Below are 19,329 nucleotides of genomic sequence, written 5' to 3'. Positions count from 1 at the left end.
GATCAGAACGTTCCCGGCCGTTTCCATAACAACCTCAACAAAACCTATGTTGTAAATAAGGCAATTTTGAACTGCCACCATGCTCGTAGTTTGTACAAATAACATGAAAATTCGAAGTGCAGGTATTTCATTGATTGTTGAAACGTCGTCGAGTGTTATTTTCAACACCTATCATTTGATAAGAATATTTGTTTAGCTCACTGAGACGGAGGTTCGTCCGTCAAGGCTTACGAATATGGGAAGTATCATTTGATGACCTCCGATTCTCTTTCCGAGAGCCGAAACTATTCGACTCGCATTGGAAAGGGACGAGGATGTTCCAAATGAATGCGATTTGGATTTTTAACGTAGTTTTAACAATCTTCCGTCATATCGCTACGATGTCTGCAGTGTGGCAGTTTATAGTGATGCCTAGCACTGGGGCATCATGTCGCAGACATGTGCATGATGTCCCACCCAGTCACGTTATCGTGACACCAGGCCGACCAGTTCTAACACTAACCTCTTAATGCTGAGCTCGAAGCGAGGCAGCTGTTAGTACCATTTTTGTAAGTCTTTGGTATGACTCAGCCGGGGATTGAACCCACGACCTCCCGCATCCGAGGCGGACGCTCTAACCACAAGGCCACCATTTCCGGGTTGCTTGTAATTTAATTATATAAACATTACACGAAATTTCATCTTCATGGAAAACAAATTCACGAATCGTACAGGATCAGTTTAATTGTTTTTTGTGTGTGCTTATTTTCAGTTTTGACGTCATGCACATTATGACGTTATCATCTTGGTGAGAACCATACTTGTTCAAAAGGATGAAATCAAAAACATATCTTCTTGATGTAAACAATCCGCAAAGGGGCGAAAAGCTGTATAGTATTTTCCCCAATTTACAACACAATTGCACAGACAGGCAATATTATAACAAATATATATAGGTTATACCTTTATGCAGTAAATTTATTTCTGATGTTACCTTACCCATGGAAACGACATGAATGTAAATGAAATTCTCATTTTTTAAAACAAAAGTTTGACATTTGTAAATAGTTGACGCATAGTTTTCAAATTTCAGAGTTTTCCTCCCTATGTCTTCATACCTTAATTGCTATTTTTTTTTATCCAGATTCTTTATCTGTGAGTGAAATAATGTCCATCATCCTGATTCCGTGTTCTGTCATCTCTTCCCTTGTGGTGGTCCTGTGTGTGATTTGCAAGAAACACAAAAAGAACAAGAACTTTAATCATGAACGAAGAGTCGGACTGATTGAGATGCTAGTAAGTTATTTTCTAGACGTCAGAGGAAAACTATCAACAATTACAGAACAAGTATGCAATTTATAAACAATCTTTAAGATACCAAGTGCAATTATATAGTTATTGACGTCGTCATCGTCATTGTTTTGTTTTTTATATACATTTTTCTTGGATCCAGGAGATTTACATTTGACATTACCTCATACTGTGCTGAATCCGACGTAACTCACCTTCCGACTATGTATGAATATTAAAGTTTTAAAAAGAATGATTTTGTGGTTAAATTTGCATGCATAATTAGGTGCAACCGCTCGATGAAATGTTTTGCCATTTGGGTCTAAAAGATTGCCAAGACTTGAATATCGTTCAGTTTTGGTGAATGATGAGGAAAACGCATCAGCAAAAGACGAATCACTGACGAGTATCGTCTACCCGTTTTTATCGATATGTGCCTGGCATTTTAACAGCTTATTAAAACCAGCATGCAGCTTTAGGTCTTGCGTATGGTAATTCCTTCCCGTATATCACTGGGTTAAATCCCATTTATTTACATTGCCTTCTGCACAAGTGCATTAGATAAACGAAGAGTAACGTGTTCGTTGTCACTAAAAATAACATGTACACTGATTTTTAAATCGTGTTACATTCCTAATTTACTTTAATAAAACTGTTCATACTCCTATGGTGACGTTTTTTCGGAACTGGCCACATGATTATGTTCGCCAGCCACAACCATACCAACCGTATTAAAATTAAAGATTCCTTTTTGAAAATTTGCATGCTTATTTTCTCAGGTCTGCTAAATCAATGCTTACAAGTTTGTTGCGATTCGGCAGGTAATACACGACTTATACCAAGATGGATGTGTACATGTTTTATAGGCGAAATGTCGGCGTGTGACTCAGCAAGGACTCGACCAACTAAGCAGTGTAAGATGTCTCGAATTCTATTTGATTAACAGTCCATTGGGCTGACAACTAAGCAGTGTAACATGTCTCGAGTTCTAATTGGTCAACAGTCCATTGGGCTGACAGATAAGCAGTGTAACATGTCTCGAGTTCTAATTGGTCAACAGTCCATTGGGCTGACAACAAAGTAGTGTAAGATATCTCGAGTTCTAACTGGTCAACAGTCCATTGGGCTGACAGATAAGCAGTGTAAGATGTCTCGAGTTCTAATTGGTCAACAGTCCATTGGGCTGACAACAAAGTAGTGTAAGATATCTCGAGTTCTAATTGGTCAACAGTCCATTGGGCTGACAACAAAGCAGTGTAAGATATCTCGAGTTCTAACTGGTCAACAGTCCATTGGGCTGACAGATAAGCAGTGTAACATGTCTCGAGTTCTAATTGGTCAACAGTCCATTGGGCTGACAACAAAGTAGTGTAAGATATCTCGAGTTCTAACTGGTCAACAGTCCATTGGGCTGACAGATAAGCAGTGTAACATGTCTCGAGTTCTAATTGGTCAACAGTCCATTGGGCTGACAACAAAGTAGTGTAAGATATCTCGAGTTCTAATTGGTCAACAGTCCATTGGGCTGACAACAAAGCAGTGTAAGATGTCTCGAGTTCTAATTGGTCAACAGTCCATTGGGCATATAGATAAGCAGTATGTGACTGACAGTTGTCCAGTTCTCGATCATTATACTATGTTTTGAAGATTGGTCTACACACGGTGCTTTCTAATTTTAAGATATCTTTTAAAAGATGCAGTTGTTTGTTTTTTCATTCATTCTCATATGTAAAGATAGCGACCTATATTGAAAAGATTGTACTTTGTCGGGAGTTATATTTCTTTTATTCAAATTGTTTTGAATTGTACAAAATTTCTTTTCTTCACAGGAAATAAATCCAATGTATGATACTTTGTCATTTTCCCCGCTTTCAAAGGAACCATTCTTTGACAAGCTAGAAATTGACTTCAATTCTCTCAAGTTCATAGAAACTCTTGGAGAGGGCGCTTTTGGTCAAGTGGACAAGGCAGAAATGTTGACCATCACAAGAGATGGAGAAATCACGACTAAAATCATTGCCGTCAAGAAGCTGAAAGGTAACAATCGTCTGTTATTGGTCTAGACATGGGTGTGGTGTGTTCTATATGAGTATTCACAGCCAAATCCTTATTGAAGGTCATAAATCATTTCTAACATATTTTAATTGCTTTTTTAAAATCTTGTTTGACACTGTTTAATTATTGTTATTTTATCTTGAATTTTGGAAATCGAATATAACTGGAAATACGTGTGTAACTCTGCTTAGAATATACCAATGTAACACCGACAGTATTGATGAAAGAAACCACCGTATGTAGACATAAACCGTACACGATTTAAACTGATATTTACAGGGTATGGTCACCTAATTAAGCATATTCAAATAGTTAAATAAAAATTTTGAAGTTACTTTGCATTACCAAAACTAAACTTTTGTGTGACAACAAAAAAATGATATACTCTCTATTTTCATAATTAATATTATTGTGAATAGTTGTGCCTATTTTCACTCTCATACAGCACTGCTTCACTTTACGTTTCTTTGTTATAACGGGGTTCTTGTTTTAATGGCAGGATGGTCATGAATCCGACTTTACAATTCAGTGATTAGAATTATATGAATGTGTATTTCATTATAAGGTGGTTTCTTTGTGGGTAGATATACTCCTCGGACTCCATCCGCAGCGCCATGACGAGGTAGTGAGTACTATTAATTTAGGTAACATTCATTTATATTGGACATCACTCATTAACCATTAGATAATCCATAATCTAGATATGGCGACAGAAGACGAGCGCCGTAGTTTGTACAAAGAGATAGAAGCCATGAAGGAGATAGGGAGCCACCCAAACATCGTCAGTATGGTTGGGTATTGCACTGTACCGCCCAACGTATGTTTGATGATGGACTACTGTACCCTCGGAGACCTTCGTAATTACCTGAGACAATATAGGGAAAAGGTAAATACGATGTAAACTCAGAAACTAATTGATTGGGATTGGTTTTTAATCTCATGAAGGAGGTGGGGTTCGAGGTTTTTGGAGACGCAGATCGTTGGTCGGAAAACGTTGTCGAATTGTCCCTGTCTTTACAAAGAAAAGCAGCTGATATATGCCTAATATCCGTGTTTCTCTCCGTCATACTTTCGCTCTATCACTTTTAAACCATTTGTGATTAATAGAGGGTCGAGGTATCACCGGAACACCAGTTTACCGCACTATTTTGTTTCCGGTGGTACGTATTACCGTATTTTATCACTCTGTCAATACTTCCGGAGTTTCTCATAGTAAGGAATGTACAGAAATTCCTGTACAATCTTGTTATGAATTTAATGACATAAAAGCATGCTTTCGTTGTTCATGGCAAGATCATAATTATTGTCTTTACAAAATAGTTACATTTATCAGAAATTAAGTTAAACAGTACAAATATAATTGTATTTATTAACCTTTAATGACATGTTTGACACGTGTCTTGTATGCAAACATGACGGCTGAATGGGTTGTTGTGAGAGATATCCGTGGCAAGTCCAACTTTTGTAAAACATTTATTTACTCAGTTGTTAATGTTTTAAATACATATATTCCTTTGTAAGGCCTAGAGTAGATTTTCCGGAGAGCAGTTGTATTCTGTTTGAATTTTACATTATCTATCAAATGCACTAAATATTTTCTCGTTTGTTGATTAACTGTCCTTTATGTTTATTGACTTTCCTTGATAAATATCATTTCCGGCACCCAACTCAAAGCATACCGACGATTGTATCAACGGTGTATGCTTTAGTGTCAACGCTTCCATTTTTATCAACAGGATCTCTAATGACAGTACATCATCTTTTATAGGGCGTAGCTATAGTGCAATCGTAATCATTCCACTTCAAATACAGTTTTAAATGACGACTTATACAACAATTATCATATAAATGACCAATTAATCTATTATTAGGCAATGGATAATTCATTTTGCGGCGGGGGGGGGGGGAGAGGCAATTTTCATTTGAGAAGAGATATTTAATTTTTTTTTCTTTTATTTCAAGATATTTATTTTCTACATAATCTAATATGCATACTATAATTGTAGTATACCATGGCACAATATACCGTGATACAAATTTGTAGTTGTTTTTGTTGTAGGGTTTAACGCCATTTTTCAGCACAAGATACGCTATACATGGTGGCCAGTATAAATGGTGGAAGAAGAACCCGGGAAAACCCCGGAAATAACCACCGACCCACGAGAGTCTACTGGCAAGCTTTCTCACATACCCACATTCGCCGAATCCGAGACTCGAACCCACGCAGACAGAGATGCGATGGCAAAGATCCGTAACGGTGAGCGCTTTAGACCACTCGGTCACTGTACAAATTTGTAAGTGTTACCCAATTCTAGTAAATAATGGACTTAAACATCATCATTAAAGGTGTGTCACGTGTCACATTACGATCCATTCTTCTTTGTCAAGGTCACGGCCCAATATTGCACAAACATTATTTCCCTTCCTTTCTATAACTTTAAGGTGTTTCAGATTAAGGGATGAAACTTAGCATATTCATAAATCATCAATAGATGATGCGTCTAGTACCACAGTGGAGGTCTCCTATACTAAAGGTCAAGGTCATGGCTCAATATTTATATTTTGATCACCCGTTTAATTCCACTTCCAACCTTTGAAGCCAGCCGGTTCAGATTAAGGAATGAAACTTTGGTGTACATATACATCAAGACTAGAAGGCATGTCGCGTAACAGATTCTACAAGGTCAAGGTTACGAATCCATATTTTACATGTTCCATCAACTTTCCCATCTCCTCTAAAACATTATTGTGTTTGAGATACATGTTTGAAGATTTATACTCATACAACATTACTAGAGGCTGTGTTGTCCGCCACAAAAGGTTTCATATTTTTAAGGTCATCTTTAGAAGATCCATTGTTCAGCGTTTTGGTATTGCTGTCTTCTCCCTCAAGGTCTCGACTCAGTATTTTGTTTTCCGCCACTCTTTTTTTCTAGTCTTTAAATTTAAAGCTGTGTGAGATTAAAGGATGCAACATGGTCAAAGTGTGTGTCATTATTAGTTGGTGTGTTGTATATAACATAGTGTGTCTTATTCCCATATATTTTAATGATTTTTATAAAGTTACACGGTCCTTTCCACCCAATAATTTTAGAGCAATTTGAGATCAAGGGATGAAAATTAGTATAGCTATGTTATCACTAAAAGCACTGTTTCATACTATGTTTTGGGTTATACTTTTCACGTCAAGGTCACAGGTAAATATTTAAGTTTGCAATCATATTTGCCATTTTGCTTCCAAGCCTCTCAGCCGTTTAAGATAAATGAATGAAGCGTTGGATACTTATTTATCCCATAGTCGATACACTTTATCTATAGTGTGTGTACTTTAATATTTTTATGTTACAACATATCACTTTGCGTGATTCTGATTGGTTTAGATAAGCGAAATTCTTGCGCAATATATTATTGACTGATTGGCTGCTATCATGGAGAAATTTAAATACCCCGCCCACTGGAACATTTTGTTTTTGCTATAACTTACATTTTGGCAGCAATTTTTTCGCATCGACGTCCCAGAGGGAATGTGGGAAAAGGTCACGTATACCCCTATGTGAGCTCGTTACGCCATGTCATGCGCTGAAAACTGGCGTTAAACCCCAAGAAACAACTACAATAACAATAGCAAATAAAACTAAAGAGATATTGCTCAATTGATAGCGTGCATGTGGGATGGGGTGGGGATTGTATTACTATAACATGGAATCCACCCTAGATACAAGAGCGATTTAAATGTTAGCTTTATGTGAGTAAATACACTCACCTCTGTTCACAAGAATAATATGGACTAAACCGGCCTCCAGACTCAAAAAACGTTATCCATCAACAACATGTTGACGCCGTAAAATAGCTCTTATCATGTGATCCAATTCCTAATTTGTCTGAGTCTTCTATAGTGTGCCGTTCTACTGTTGCACACTTGAGGTCTCATTCTCAACGTCAGTGTCGCAGGTCAATATCTTTTAATATCTTTTGTTTATGTTTATATCATACAGCTTGTTTTAGGTTCGTAGGTGAAAAATGGTACACTGTTGCTTGTCAATTTCATGGCATATCATTATCACTATTTTATCTTCAAGGTCAAGGTCACTGCTACATTTGTATCCATTTACTGCACTTTCCCTCGAATCCCCTTTGCGTCACGACAATGCAAAATGGTTACTTTCAATATCTGCGAAATGATTTTGGTGGCGCTATACAGTTTCTTATTTTGCATAGGGTTAGGATTTTAAAGAAAAAGAATGTCCCCGGCTTTCCTCACTGGTTATACTGGCTATTTAAAAAAGACCTTGTATATCTTAGGTATAATGCAAAGAACCTTTAATTCCCTTTATTTTGGTGTATGATTGATGGGTGTACTGTGGGTTATAGAGTATACAGCTTGGCCTTACTTCAAATGTGCACCTTTCAAAAAAGTGCTAGCTCTACTTGGTCATTTTCACTTCCTGAACTTCAGAGGTAAATTGTATAAAATAGAGCCGATAACTTTTTTTACATTTTATATATTTGGTAATTCATTCATTGCACTTTCAGAAGCTGGTATTGTCTAGTCTGGCAAAATTCATTTTCCCTATTTTAATAGCTGCTATGTATAGTGTACTTTAGACTAATTCAGACTGATTTTTTAACACAAGGGAGCAGTCATTTTAGTTAGCAGTGTGCTTAAATCATGTAAAATTTCCAAAAGTACAATATCCAAAAGAAATATCATCCACATTACATTAATAAAGCATAGAGGTATGCAAACATTCTCTCCACTGTGCATGTTTTAAATGTGAACTACTTCACCTTACATACGTCACTCTCTCAAAAGTACATATTATCTGGTGAGCGCCACCTTTAAAGTTCTGTCTTAAAAGTCGTAAGTAGAATTCATTATTGTGAAATTTTACGACTTCACTGTGGTAGTAAGGGTAGCAAATACTTAATGAAGTTGCCGATTAAAAAATTATAATCAAGTCTTTTGCTTGTTGTGCACTTTAACATCTAGTCCAACGTTAACATTGTCGTCTTTGGTAAAATAATTAGATGTCTCCATCCTACGAGTCTGTATTATGAAAATAAAATCTTCATTAGAGATAGCGTGTTGAAGTAGTTTATGAAATCCACATGAAATAATTGTCATTCTTTGTGACACGAGTGTATACTATCATAACTTTTCTAAGCTGCTACTGCATATATTACTTATGTCTTAACAAACAAAGATATATATATATATATATATATATATATATATATATATATATATATATATATATATATATATATATATGCTTGTTAAAGTCGAAAACATACGTCATATTAAACTTGTTTCCTTGACCATCAGGCAGATCGGTGATTATACATTAGACGCCGCAAGATGTGTCCCAATTTATACTAAATCAGTTATCACTATCTGAGTGAGAAAAACATGAATTTCTTTATAAGAAAAAGTTATCGCTATTTGAGTGAAACATTGTCATTATTTATATGAAACCATTTATCACTATTTGAATGAAACGATATTTAAAAAAATTAAATTCACGTATCATTGTTTGCGTCATTAATTATTGTTACTTTTTTGTGCTTAATTTTTAATTTCATATTGTATTGTTAACGAACATCTTACAGTTCGTTCCAGTTAGGAACCGTATCATTTTTCGTAATATTATTTCAGTTGTCGTTCAGCTATTTAACTCAGTGCGCATCACTGTGTTAAAAATCCAGTCTTGGAATTTATACGCTTTAGTTCGGGTGTAGGATTTTTCTATCTTTAATCATCTATAAATAACGATCGTATTTTCGTCTTAGTGTCTTCGTTGTAATCTGACCCCAACCCGGTTCATCCTGTTACACATATATATAATTTCTAGTACGACTGTATATTCTGTCAGCTTTATACTTTCTTTAAGATGAAGTGACCTTTAATTATATATGCTAGAAGACCCCTTTTTAGAAGCTGTAAAAGCTGAATTTGAAGGTGCAAAGGTGTATTTTGAGAAGATAAATTTGTGGATATTTTGCATAATTGACTTTTGGAATTTCGAAATACTCTAATAGGTGATTTTGCATGACTTCACAAGAAATTTTAAAATAAAATAAACCCTCTTTATCAATCTTCATTTTAATGGCGGTTTTCCTCCTTGATTACGTAATATTTATCACGGAGAGCAACTAAATATATCCCCAATATTTTTTTTTGAAAAATTGCATAATAAAACAAAACTTTTGGAGATAAATTAGGTAGGCGCTCGTCTCTGCTCCAGATGAAAATGTCAAATTCTAAAACTAAAGTAACAACAATTAAATTTTGATTGACCGAATTTTCCGCACCTGATTGTGTTCGGATTAGCTAAGTTGGTAGCATATAGATTGTCAGCGGCATCATTTTCATCTATCTTTGGTATTTATTTATTTTATATATTTATATATTTCAATTATTTTATATATTTTTATTATTTAATAATGTATATTTTTATTTTATTATTTTGTATTTTATTTATTGTACATATTTTATATATTTTATATTTCATAAATTTTATATATTTTTTATATATTTTTAGCATTTTTTTAATTTTTTAATTCATTTATTTATGTTTTATCTGGATAAATTATACAGATAAAACTGCAAATGGATAATTGACCGCGTTGTCTTATCGTCTGAAAATCCAAAATGATAACAGCTTTAACAAGTGCATGCACATCATTTCCAAAGAGGTCTCTGTGACTCGGTTGTTAACATTCTGGGCTCAAAGGAATTTGCATGTTGGGGGTTCAAATCGTACCCAGATCAGCTTGTTGTGTCTCTGGCAAATCTCTTAACCATTGCATAGGTACTCATTAATCATCGACGTATGATTATGATCACGTATCGATGTATGATTAAACAGCAACCAACCGACCCATTAAAAAGTTGACGTTAAGATTCTAATTCTAAAAAATTATACTATTTGTCGATGAAATATAGGAGCGAGTTTGTATCATCATTTGCACAAGTACCATTTGCTGTCATTTTGTTTCTTGCAGATCCTTGACTCAACCGTCAGACCAATCCAATGTTCAGATGCTCATCGGAAGGGGCGGAGTTTGCTCATCAGCTCTGATAGTGGTCTGAGTCATACTAGTCACGCAAGTGGAGTCACGGGTAAATTACACCATAACAGAGACGACCACACCTACTCATCTGCACTAAATGCTATACAAAATCAATGTATCTTTTAAACAAACTCTCCGTGGAATACTGTAAACTCTATGAATACCGGTATACTGCAAGTGTCCTTTAATAAAAGAGTTAACATTATTACCTTTTGCATTAGTAAATGACAATCACCCAGGTGTCGGAGTATTATATCTCAATACTCCGATAAACGTTGGATGAAAAAAATGATCAAGTAACTGCCAATAGGTTCTCCCACGGGCAGCCATTCTAACATGCATATTCTACTAATGAATTCAGTTTAGACGGGCAGTCCATGTCACAAGGATCGCAGACGATCGACTACCAAAGAAGATCGTCTGCGACGAGCTGAAGGAGGGCAAACAACCTCATGGTGATCAGAAGAAAACTTCAAAGATTCCCTCAAATCATTTCTGAAACACTTCAACATTGACCCTGTGTCTTGTAAAGATCGCACACCGGATCGTTCTAATTGAGTCTTATCCATGCCGGAGCTATAGACTTTGAACAGAAGAGAACTGCAGAGGCAGTGAAGAAGCGCGAGCAATGGAAATCTCAGAACTTCAGCACGTCATCTATTGATCATCAAACCCATGTTACATCCCCTATCAAGTGTTCCACAGATAGTTCGAAGCACAAATTTACCGGATATGTCATTCACATACTCACAGAATCCAAACCAGTTAACAATGGCATGATCATGTTCAAACTGGAAAAACGAACAACAACATTAGTAATGTGATCGCGAAGTTAATTGTTCAACAGGCTTGCCTTCTTTGGGTGCAGCACACACACACACACACACACACACACACACACACACTCGCGAACTTTTAATCAATTAGTTTTGTTTACTGGTATAACTGCTATAAGACTTAGAAATAATTACTTGGGGAATATTAAAAAGATTGTGAGTTCTTGTGATCTGATTTACGTTCATATAGAGCCATACTGGTTACGCCGTTGAATGACGTCTGAAAAGATCGTTCTTATCTTCGCCCAAATTTGTTACACGGAAACGTGCGTCATTGGTGAATATCAGTCGATATCTTTTCCCTTCTTTGTTAAGTAAACGTTGGCGCAACATAATTGACTAAGATTGCGGCCAGGATGGAACTTTGTGAACTCCACCTTAACGTTCTAGAAACAATCCCTTTTGCTTGGATGTGCACTCTGTGACATAATATTCGCCTGTTAATGCATTGATTCCTAAATGGATTTGAGTTGCTACTGGTACATTAGTGCAGTCGAGGGTTGGTTAACACGGTTTTCCCACAGATATACATCGACAAGTGGAACTTAATCTTCTATCATACGTGTCATGAATATAGGACGCAAGTAATTGTTTATCATTATTGCCGTCACGCCTCACACATCTCTAAATCCGTTTATAATTACTTTAAGATATTACGGTTAGATGTATCAAAACCATTCCCTACAGCATTGAACAGAAGTCGACCATGTGCATTATTATCATCCTATTTTTCAGATCCTTCCTTGGTTAAGTTTCCACTTAATATGTCCTCGGAAGTTACTACGTGTGTTAGAAAGTGCAATTCTGCAATCTTTGCATCCATGTATTCTTTCGCAGCCACAGCTACATCAGTATAACTCTAGCTGAATTTCACCAAGACGTCTGCGTTTATGATCCGATCTCATTGATTTCAGCCATGTTTTTTGCTATTACGCAGCCACAGCTACATCAGTATAACTCTAGCTGAATTTCACCAAGACGTCTGCGTTTATGATCCGATTTCATTGATTTCAGCCATGTTTTCTGCTATTACGCAGCCACAGCTACATCAGTATAACTCTAGCTGAATTTCACCAAGACGTCTGCGTTTATGATCCGATTTCATTGATTTCAGCCATGTTTTTTGCTATTACGCCTCGCAGTTCAGTGATAACACTTTCAATGTCTACGATGCACATTTGAATATTGCCTAGTGGTTAGAGCGTTTGCCTTGGATGCAGGAGGTCGCGGGCTCGAACCCCGGCCGAATCATACCAAAGACTTATAAAAATTGTACTAACAGCTGCCTGGCTTAGCGCTCAGCATTAAGAGGTTAGTATTATGACTGGTCGGCCAGGTGTCAGGATAATTTGACTAGATGGGACATCATGCTACATGTCTGTGGCATGATGCCCCAGTGCAAGACATCACTATAAACTGCCACATTGCATACATCGTAGAGATATGACTAAAACGTTGTTAAAGCTACGTTAAAAATCCAAATCACACACACACACGCACACATACACCAGTTTGTTTTTAAAATCACAAGCTCCTCCAGGTCCACGTCAACAACAGCTGTGCTGACAAGCGGGATGATAAACCTGATGGAATCCACATCGGCTCTGCATCTGGTCGTCGAGACATCACTTTAGTAGATATCAACAGAGCATTTTATACACTATTAAACATTCTTAACAAGTGGTGAAATCAATAAGTGAGCGTGGTGTTAGTAAACTCTTAAGTGCCCGAAACGCCTTGACGATGAAATTTCCATATATTTGTCCGTCAAGTTGAGTTTGCTACGGCAGAGTTGAATAAAACAGCGGTCGTCGTCATTGGTAAAGCCACCATGTAAGTAACCAACAACTTCAAGTGGCGGTGCAAGTTCATACAGTTCAAAATATAAAGATTTCCAATGGTTAACGCTTATGTGTCCCTGACTCCTAGGTCTTGTTGAAGAATACAGATTGACGACTCCACTTATCCTTGTGGAATCATTGACTCAAGTTCACCACGCATAGAAACATCTCAAACATAGTTTACTGACTTTTCCATAGCGAGTAAATCGAAACTGGTTAAATGAGAGGCCATATGTCACTTGCTTCGGGTATTTGAAGACCTCTGCATGAATGCGTTCTGCGAGTCGTTCCGTGTGAACAAAGACTTTATCCTTTTTATTCTACTACAAGACGTGTTGTAGCTTCAATCCACCAAATTCTGGAGCCATCCTAGATGAGGTTCCAACGACCTAAGACACAGACCCTTTCACAACTGCACGCGCCACAGCTGCCAACAAGGAACGACACTATTCCACCAGCCTTTGCATTTATGCGATTATGACGTTTTGCATTTCTGCAATTCTGACATTTAATGTCAAAGATGTTTTGTTGTGTTTATCTACATTAAGCTGATTATGTTCTGTTTGGTTCAACAACAAGGAAAGAATTCCAGCTAACTTTATTGGAGACAGCCTCAGTGTGGCCCCTTACTCGTTTGTATTCTCCTCTTTATTTTAGTAAGCTGATTTGGTCTAAGTCCAATCTAAATTTTGTGATAGGACATTGTTTTTTTTTATTTATAACGTAACAGGTTAAATTACTACGTTAAGAGCTTTCTATATGTGTGTCAATAACCCTTCTTCGACCATCAGCGCCCTCCAACAACAGAACCTTGTTGGAGAGGATCACGGCAAAACATTTGTAACCGCTGACGGGAGCCGCCCTCAAGTGTGCATGAAAGTACATGTGGACAACGGACTGCCTGTGCAACTCCAGATTTTCTACGAAAAGTAATAAATCATGTACAATCGTGCTGGAAAACCGTCCGACCTTTGTCAACATTTTGTTGCCGGGGTTCATGTATGACCGTAGATGGTGATTTGCACGTGCAACTTGATTGTTTGTGAAGTTAAGAAAAGAAAAAATTTCAGAAGGTTCATGATTACCATTCAGCCGCAAAGAAAATTAAGGCACGTCTAAGTGGTCAAATATAAATCTTACTTCGACTTTAATCATTATCTCGATCACATTTTTAAACGCTAGGACAATTACTTTGGTGCACTAAGGCTATGTAGGGTACTTTTTTGCCATGTAAACGGTCCCTGAATATGGGTTATCGCGTGCAAGTTTGTGGTATGTACAAACAACGACAGGTCCACGTGGTTCCAGACCTCATATACGACAACAAACAGTGTTCTGTAGGGAGCGATAGAGTTAGCCCAGGCATCCACACACACTGTTAAGGTCGACTATTCAACTATACCAACAACAGATACAGAACAATCACTAAAGTATATTTTAACGCGCTAGCGCACCAATCGTATGTTGATTAACTCACGTGATGTCTGAGTGCATAAATAGCAATTCCATATGGGAATATCCATCGCCTCGTTTCCAGCAGACACAAAGTCACCTTGGCACAATAATACACACCCATGCGATTTTTCTTTGACCGAAGCAGATTCTGCTGTATGTGCGAATTCGTACTGCTCATGTAAACATTCTAAATATATATCATGTTTCAGATCTTCGGGACAGTCTCTCAAGGAATTCCTTTCGTGTTTTTTAATCATTAATTTTTTTTTATTTTATTTTGTAAAAAAAAAAGAATTTTAAAATAGTTTTTTTTTATGTTCTTATCGCTGTGCGGTTCGACCACGATACATTTTGGGATTCACTTCCACATAGATTTCGAATGGCTTGCCAGCACATTCATCCTTGAACGTACCAGCAATATCTTTGTTGGTATTTCTAAACAATGAATGGATAATCACTGGCGTCAAATTCATCTACCAAGCATGGCTCAGTCATGTCCGCATATACATCATCGAATGCATTTTTATTTTATCACCGTACCGCGATTTGATTTTGTCGTAAAAGAATTCCTACATGACGGTCTTTGACAATCCAAGACGGAAATGCCAACATAGATAGGTTTCCAACCTGGATTCCATATTCTAGTCGCAGATTTTTAAAAAAAATTAGCTTATTTAAAATCTTGTGTATGTAAAGTATTAACTTGGAGAAGCGCACAAATTCTTTTCCGCTTTGTTTGAAACGTCAGAAAGATGGGTGTTAGGGGTCCACTGGTGACAATCTGGTTAGAATTTATAAATTGATTAATGAAATTACTCAGTTTTGAGCATTTTTAAATATCCCTGATGCTTTTAAATTATAAAATTGAGTGGTGGGGACGTGAGGGAGTACGAATTCTACTGGGCAAGAAATAGAGTGAGTACCTGTGGGTTTTTGCAATACTGTACAGAGCACGTCGATTTAAATTATTCTCGTACCACAAAAACTTTGAAATATAATTATAAAATTAGTTCTACATACGTTTCATTGTTTTCTCTCAAAATTAAAATTAGAAAGGAAAAGGATAAGAAGAAAAGAACGAGATCAGAAGAAGATCGTACTTACCGTTGTTGACATTTTGGGCGGTCTCGTAGCGTGGTTGTGTTTTACGTCATCATCTTCAGTGTTTACAATGTGGTCTATAATTATGCAAATTTCGGTCACCGGAATTATGTGTGTTATTCATTCGGGATCTGCCGATCACTGCCGAGCGGGATTTCAACATGGAGACGATAGATTCGTTACTCTACGTACGAAGATTTCAGAGCTCGTATTTCATAACGAGAATCCCTACGTACTTGATATTACCCCATAATTGCCTTTTAAATAGTATTTAATCAGTTGATATACATAAATGTCCCAACATTTTTGCAAGAAAATTCACCCTCAGCTGCACTATTGTGCCTTTAACTTGAGATTGTGAATGGTTATGAGAACGCCGTTAAGTAGCTTGCATGACTCGAATGCTGGGTCAGCAACAAGTCGAACGTAAAGATCACTAAATAACTTTCCGACACTGATGTGAGGACTTGTGCCGGAAACTGTCCAAATTATGTTTATGCAGTACTGTTTGATAGTATCCCCCTCCCTCGACGGCGTCTAGGTGAAATAGAGTTGAAAGTATCCCCCACCTCATCGGCGTCCAGCTACTTGGTAAACACCAGAAAGCAAACGTAAAATGTGATGAGTGCTTTCTTCTTGTATTCTTTCACTCAAAAGAATCGCCAAAGCTTTCAAAAGCTTAAAGCTGGATTCCCCATTTGCAGATATTCTGAAAATTACCGGTTCACTTACAAATCGGGTGAAAGTGCAAACAGCGTAGACCCTAATCTGCCGTCTCATAATGCGCCACCTGATCAAGGTGTATGTTGACTAATTCTTCCTATTAGTAAAAAAACTGCAAAGACCCAGATACGTAGGCTCATTATGCGACAGCAGATCTTGGTCTTTGCATTTTGCAGTTGGATTCGACCTATGCGTCGGTATAAACGGCTGGTAAATGTTTCTCTCTATGATCGCTAATAGATAAAATTGGTTTGAGTCATATTTTCTGTAAATTAAAGGTTAGTGGACCCAAAAAAAACCTTTGCTATTCTCTATGCACCGTCATATTTTATTCCATCGCAATAATTATCATTTTATATGTAAATTTATGTCTCAAACAAAGATTACATCGTCTTATCTGCTCATTTGTGACACATCAAAAACCAATTGAAAAGAAACAAAACTTCAGTAGGGTACTTTAGAATCATTGATTGCAATTTTAATTGTACAGATAGTTCATAAATTTGATTCGATTATCTGAAGCAATATGTGCGTATTCTATACATTTAAATATTGCATTGTCTGAAGCAATATGTGCGTATTCTATACATTTAAATATTGCATTGTCTGAAGCAATATGTGCGTATTCTATACATTTAAATATTGCATTGTCTGAAGCAATATGTGCGTATTCTATACATTTAAGTATTGCATTGTCTGAAGCAATATGTGCGTATTCTATACATTTAAATATTGCATTATCTGAAGCAATATGTGCGTATTCTATACATTTAAATATTGCATTGTCTGAAGCAATATGTGCGTATTCTATACATTTAAATATTGCATTGTCTGAAGCAATATGTGCGTATTCTATACATTTAAGTATTGCATTGTCTGAAGCAATATGTGCGTATTCTATACATTTAAGTATTGCATTGTCTGAAGCAATATGTGCGTATTTTATACATTTAAATATTGCATTATCTGAAGCAATATATGCGTATTCTATACATTTAAATATTGCATTATCTGAAGCAATATGTGCGTATTCTATACATTTAAATATTGCATTGTCTGTGCATTAAAATCACTTTTGTATCAACTTTTATGACTAGGAAAGCACTTTGCTAATGACTCCGATAGGCAGGACAGTTCCTCTACCCTATATAGATATATGACGTCATCAAAGGGAAGCATCGACACATCTTCCGACAGAGTCATACCGGAAGACGGTGCGTTATAATTTGTTATATTTCACTTAAAATTCAGGAACGTAGCTGAATATTCTAGAATAGTAACTGAATATTTATCTCGAAAGATTCTAAAGTCAAGTGGCAGGTGGATGGTGTCGTAATAAGCTATACAGCCAATATTGAACTTTCTAGTCTAAAATAGATTGAGGAACTTTTATGCATTTCTCCTAAAAGAAAAACTTGTGGTCTAATCCCCACTTATCAACTCCTCTATCAATTACATTTTGTTTAGATGACGTACTTACCGATACAGAGGCGGCTAAAGACAAGTTAGATGAACAACAACTTCTATCGTATGCACGACAAATAGCGATGGGAATGGTATGATTTTTTTTTAAAAGTTTCCAGAATATTGTTTGATTGTAGATTTTTGTTCTAATTATTGCAATCATATAATCAATAGATTATATGGAGTTTAAAATGGACCATTAGAGCATCGTATCTGAATAAATTTAATGAAGATTTCATATCGAAATTGATGAGAAGTTACTAAATTAAAATAAAAAATAAAAGCTAATTATATAATACGCGCTGAAGACATGGAAACATACGTTAAAATCACCAGGCAAAGCGTGATAGAAACATACACTAATCATAGGAACCAGCGCGAATCCAACGAAGTTATATTGTAATTTAAAAACTGAAAACTTTGGAAACATAAGGAAAATTAAATTTTATTTTGAAGACATTAATAAAACTGAGTGTATAGAAGTTGCGTGTCTTTTTGTTTGTTTCTATCCTTTTACTTTTATAAAAAAAGCATTAATTGATTACTTCATAACAAACATGCTATGATCTTGATGTAATTTAAATTAAGATCGTTCTAGGCAACTGGCATTTTGAGACATTCGATTCAGTATGTATAATCGCAGGTAGATCCAACATTTCTTTTTGTATAGAAATATAAATGTGTGTGTGTGTGTGTGTGTGTGAGAGAGAGAGAGAGAGAGAGAGAGAGATTATATCTTATTTTCTCTGTGCTTATTTATAGCACCTTCCACTTTTTGTGTCTCTTTTCCAGGAATATTTATCTTCTAGAAAGTTTATACACAGAGATCTTGCTGCCAGAAACATTTTATTGACTGACAAGTGGCACGTGAAAATCTCCGATTTCGGCCTGACACGTGACGTGTACGAGACAAATTGGTACCAACCTACCTCCGCTAGATGTTTGCCGTATAAATGGATGGCTATCGAAGCATTGTCCCATCAGAGGTTCACAGTTAAAAGCGATGTGTGAGTACCAATGATTATTTTTCCTCATTATGAAATAAAAGCGTTTTCTCTTTCTCTTGTATTTTCTGGAACTCGATTTTTCAGTGGGGGTGTGTGAAAAATAAATGTTTTCGCAGTGACTTGATTTCACAGCTTCCAATTTCAGAGTCGAAACCTGAAGACCACTTTAACTGTGAGAAATCCACATATGACGTATAAAACAATGTGGTACTGTAAACGTAATCCTATGTTATGGTCAGCGGAGTGTATCATTTGTTTTACTATGTTTGGTTTTTCTTTTCTTTTCTCAAGCTAATTGCCTTTATTTGTTAATTATCCTCAATTCTTTGTATAATATACAGCTACCTTCTTGTTTTTCCTTTCGATAGCCTTGTCTGGTGCAAATTAGGTTTCGCTTTGTCTTAATTTGATGTAATTACCTTATTAGGTTTATCGTTATAATCAGTCTGGTTCCCAAACATTCATGTCACAACTTCCTCAATAATATAATAGAACTTACAAAGT

At 36.3% G+C, this 19,329-nt stretch overlaps 1 protein-coding gene across 4 annotated transcripts in view; it reads left to right on the top strand.

Annotated features, from left to right (window-relative positions):
* Positions 1–19,329, top strand: part of LOC149794748 (tyrosine-protein kinase receptor torso-like) — a 204,494-nt gene that overhangs the window by 157,713 nt on the left and 27,452 nt on the right. For 3 of the 4 annotated variants that reach the window (XM_089964374.1, XM_089964372.1, XM_089964371.1), the window contains 7 exons: positions 1,124–1,275; positions 3,099–3,306; positions 4,026–4,210; positions 10,330–10,447; positions 17,452–17,568; positions 17,822–17,910; positions 18,611–18,825. In XM_089964374.1, the coding sequence (XP_089820500.1) occupies positions 1,124–1,275; positions 3,099–3,306; positions 4,026–4,210; positions 10,330–10,447; positions 17,452–17,568; positions 17,822–17,910; positions 18,611–18,825 (1,084 nt within the window). The remainder of the gene's footprint in view (positions 1–1,123; positions 1,276–3,098; positions 3,307–4,025; positions 4,211–10,329; positions 10,448–17,451; positions 17,569–17,821; positions 17,911–18,610; positions 18,826–19,329) is intronic. The other variant, XM_089964373.1, reaches the window with a different exon arrangement.

This window comes from Sinohyriopsis cumingii, chromosome 7 (assembly GCF_028554795.1).
Source record: "Sinohyriopsis cumingii isolate HCF-2022 chromosome 7, ASM2855479v2, whole genome shotgun sequence".
Taxonomy (NCBI): domain Eukaryota; kingdom Metazoa; phylum Mollusca; class Bivalvia; order Unionida; family Unionidae; genus Sinohyriopsis; species Sinohyriopsis cumingii.
This window is presented reverse-complemented; position numbering and strand designations above follow the sequence as displayed.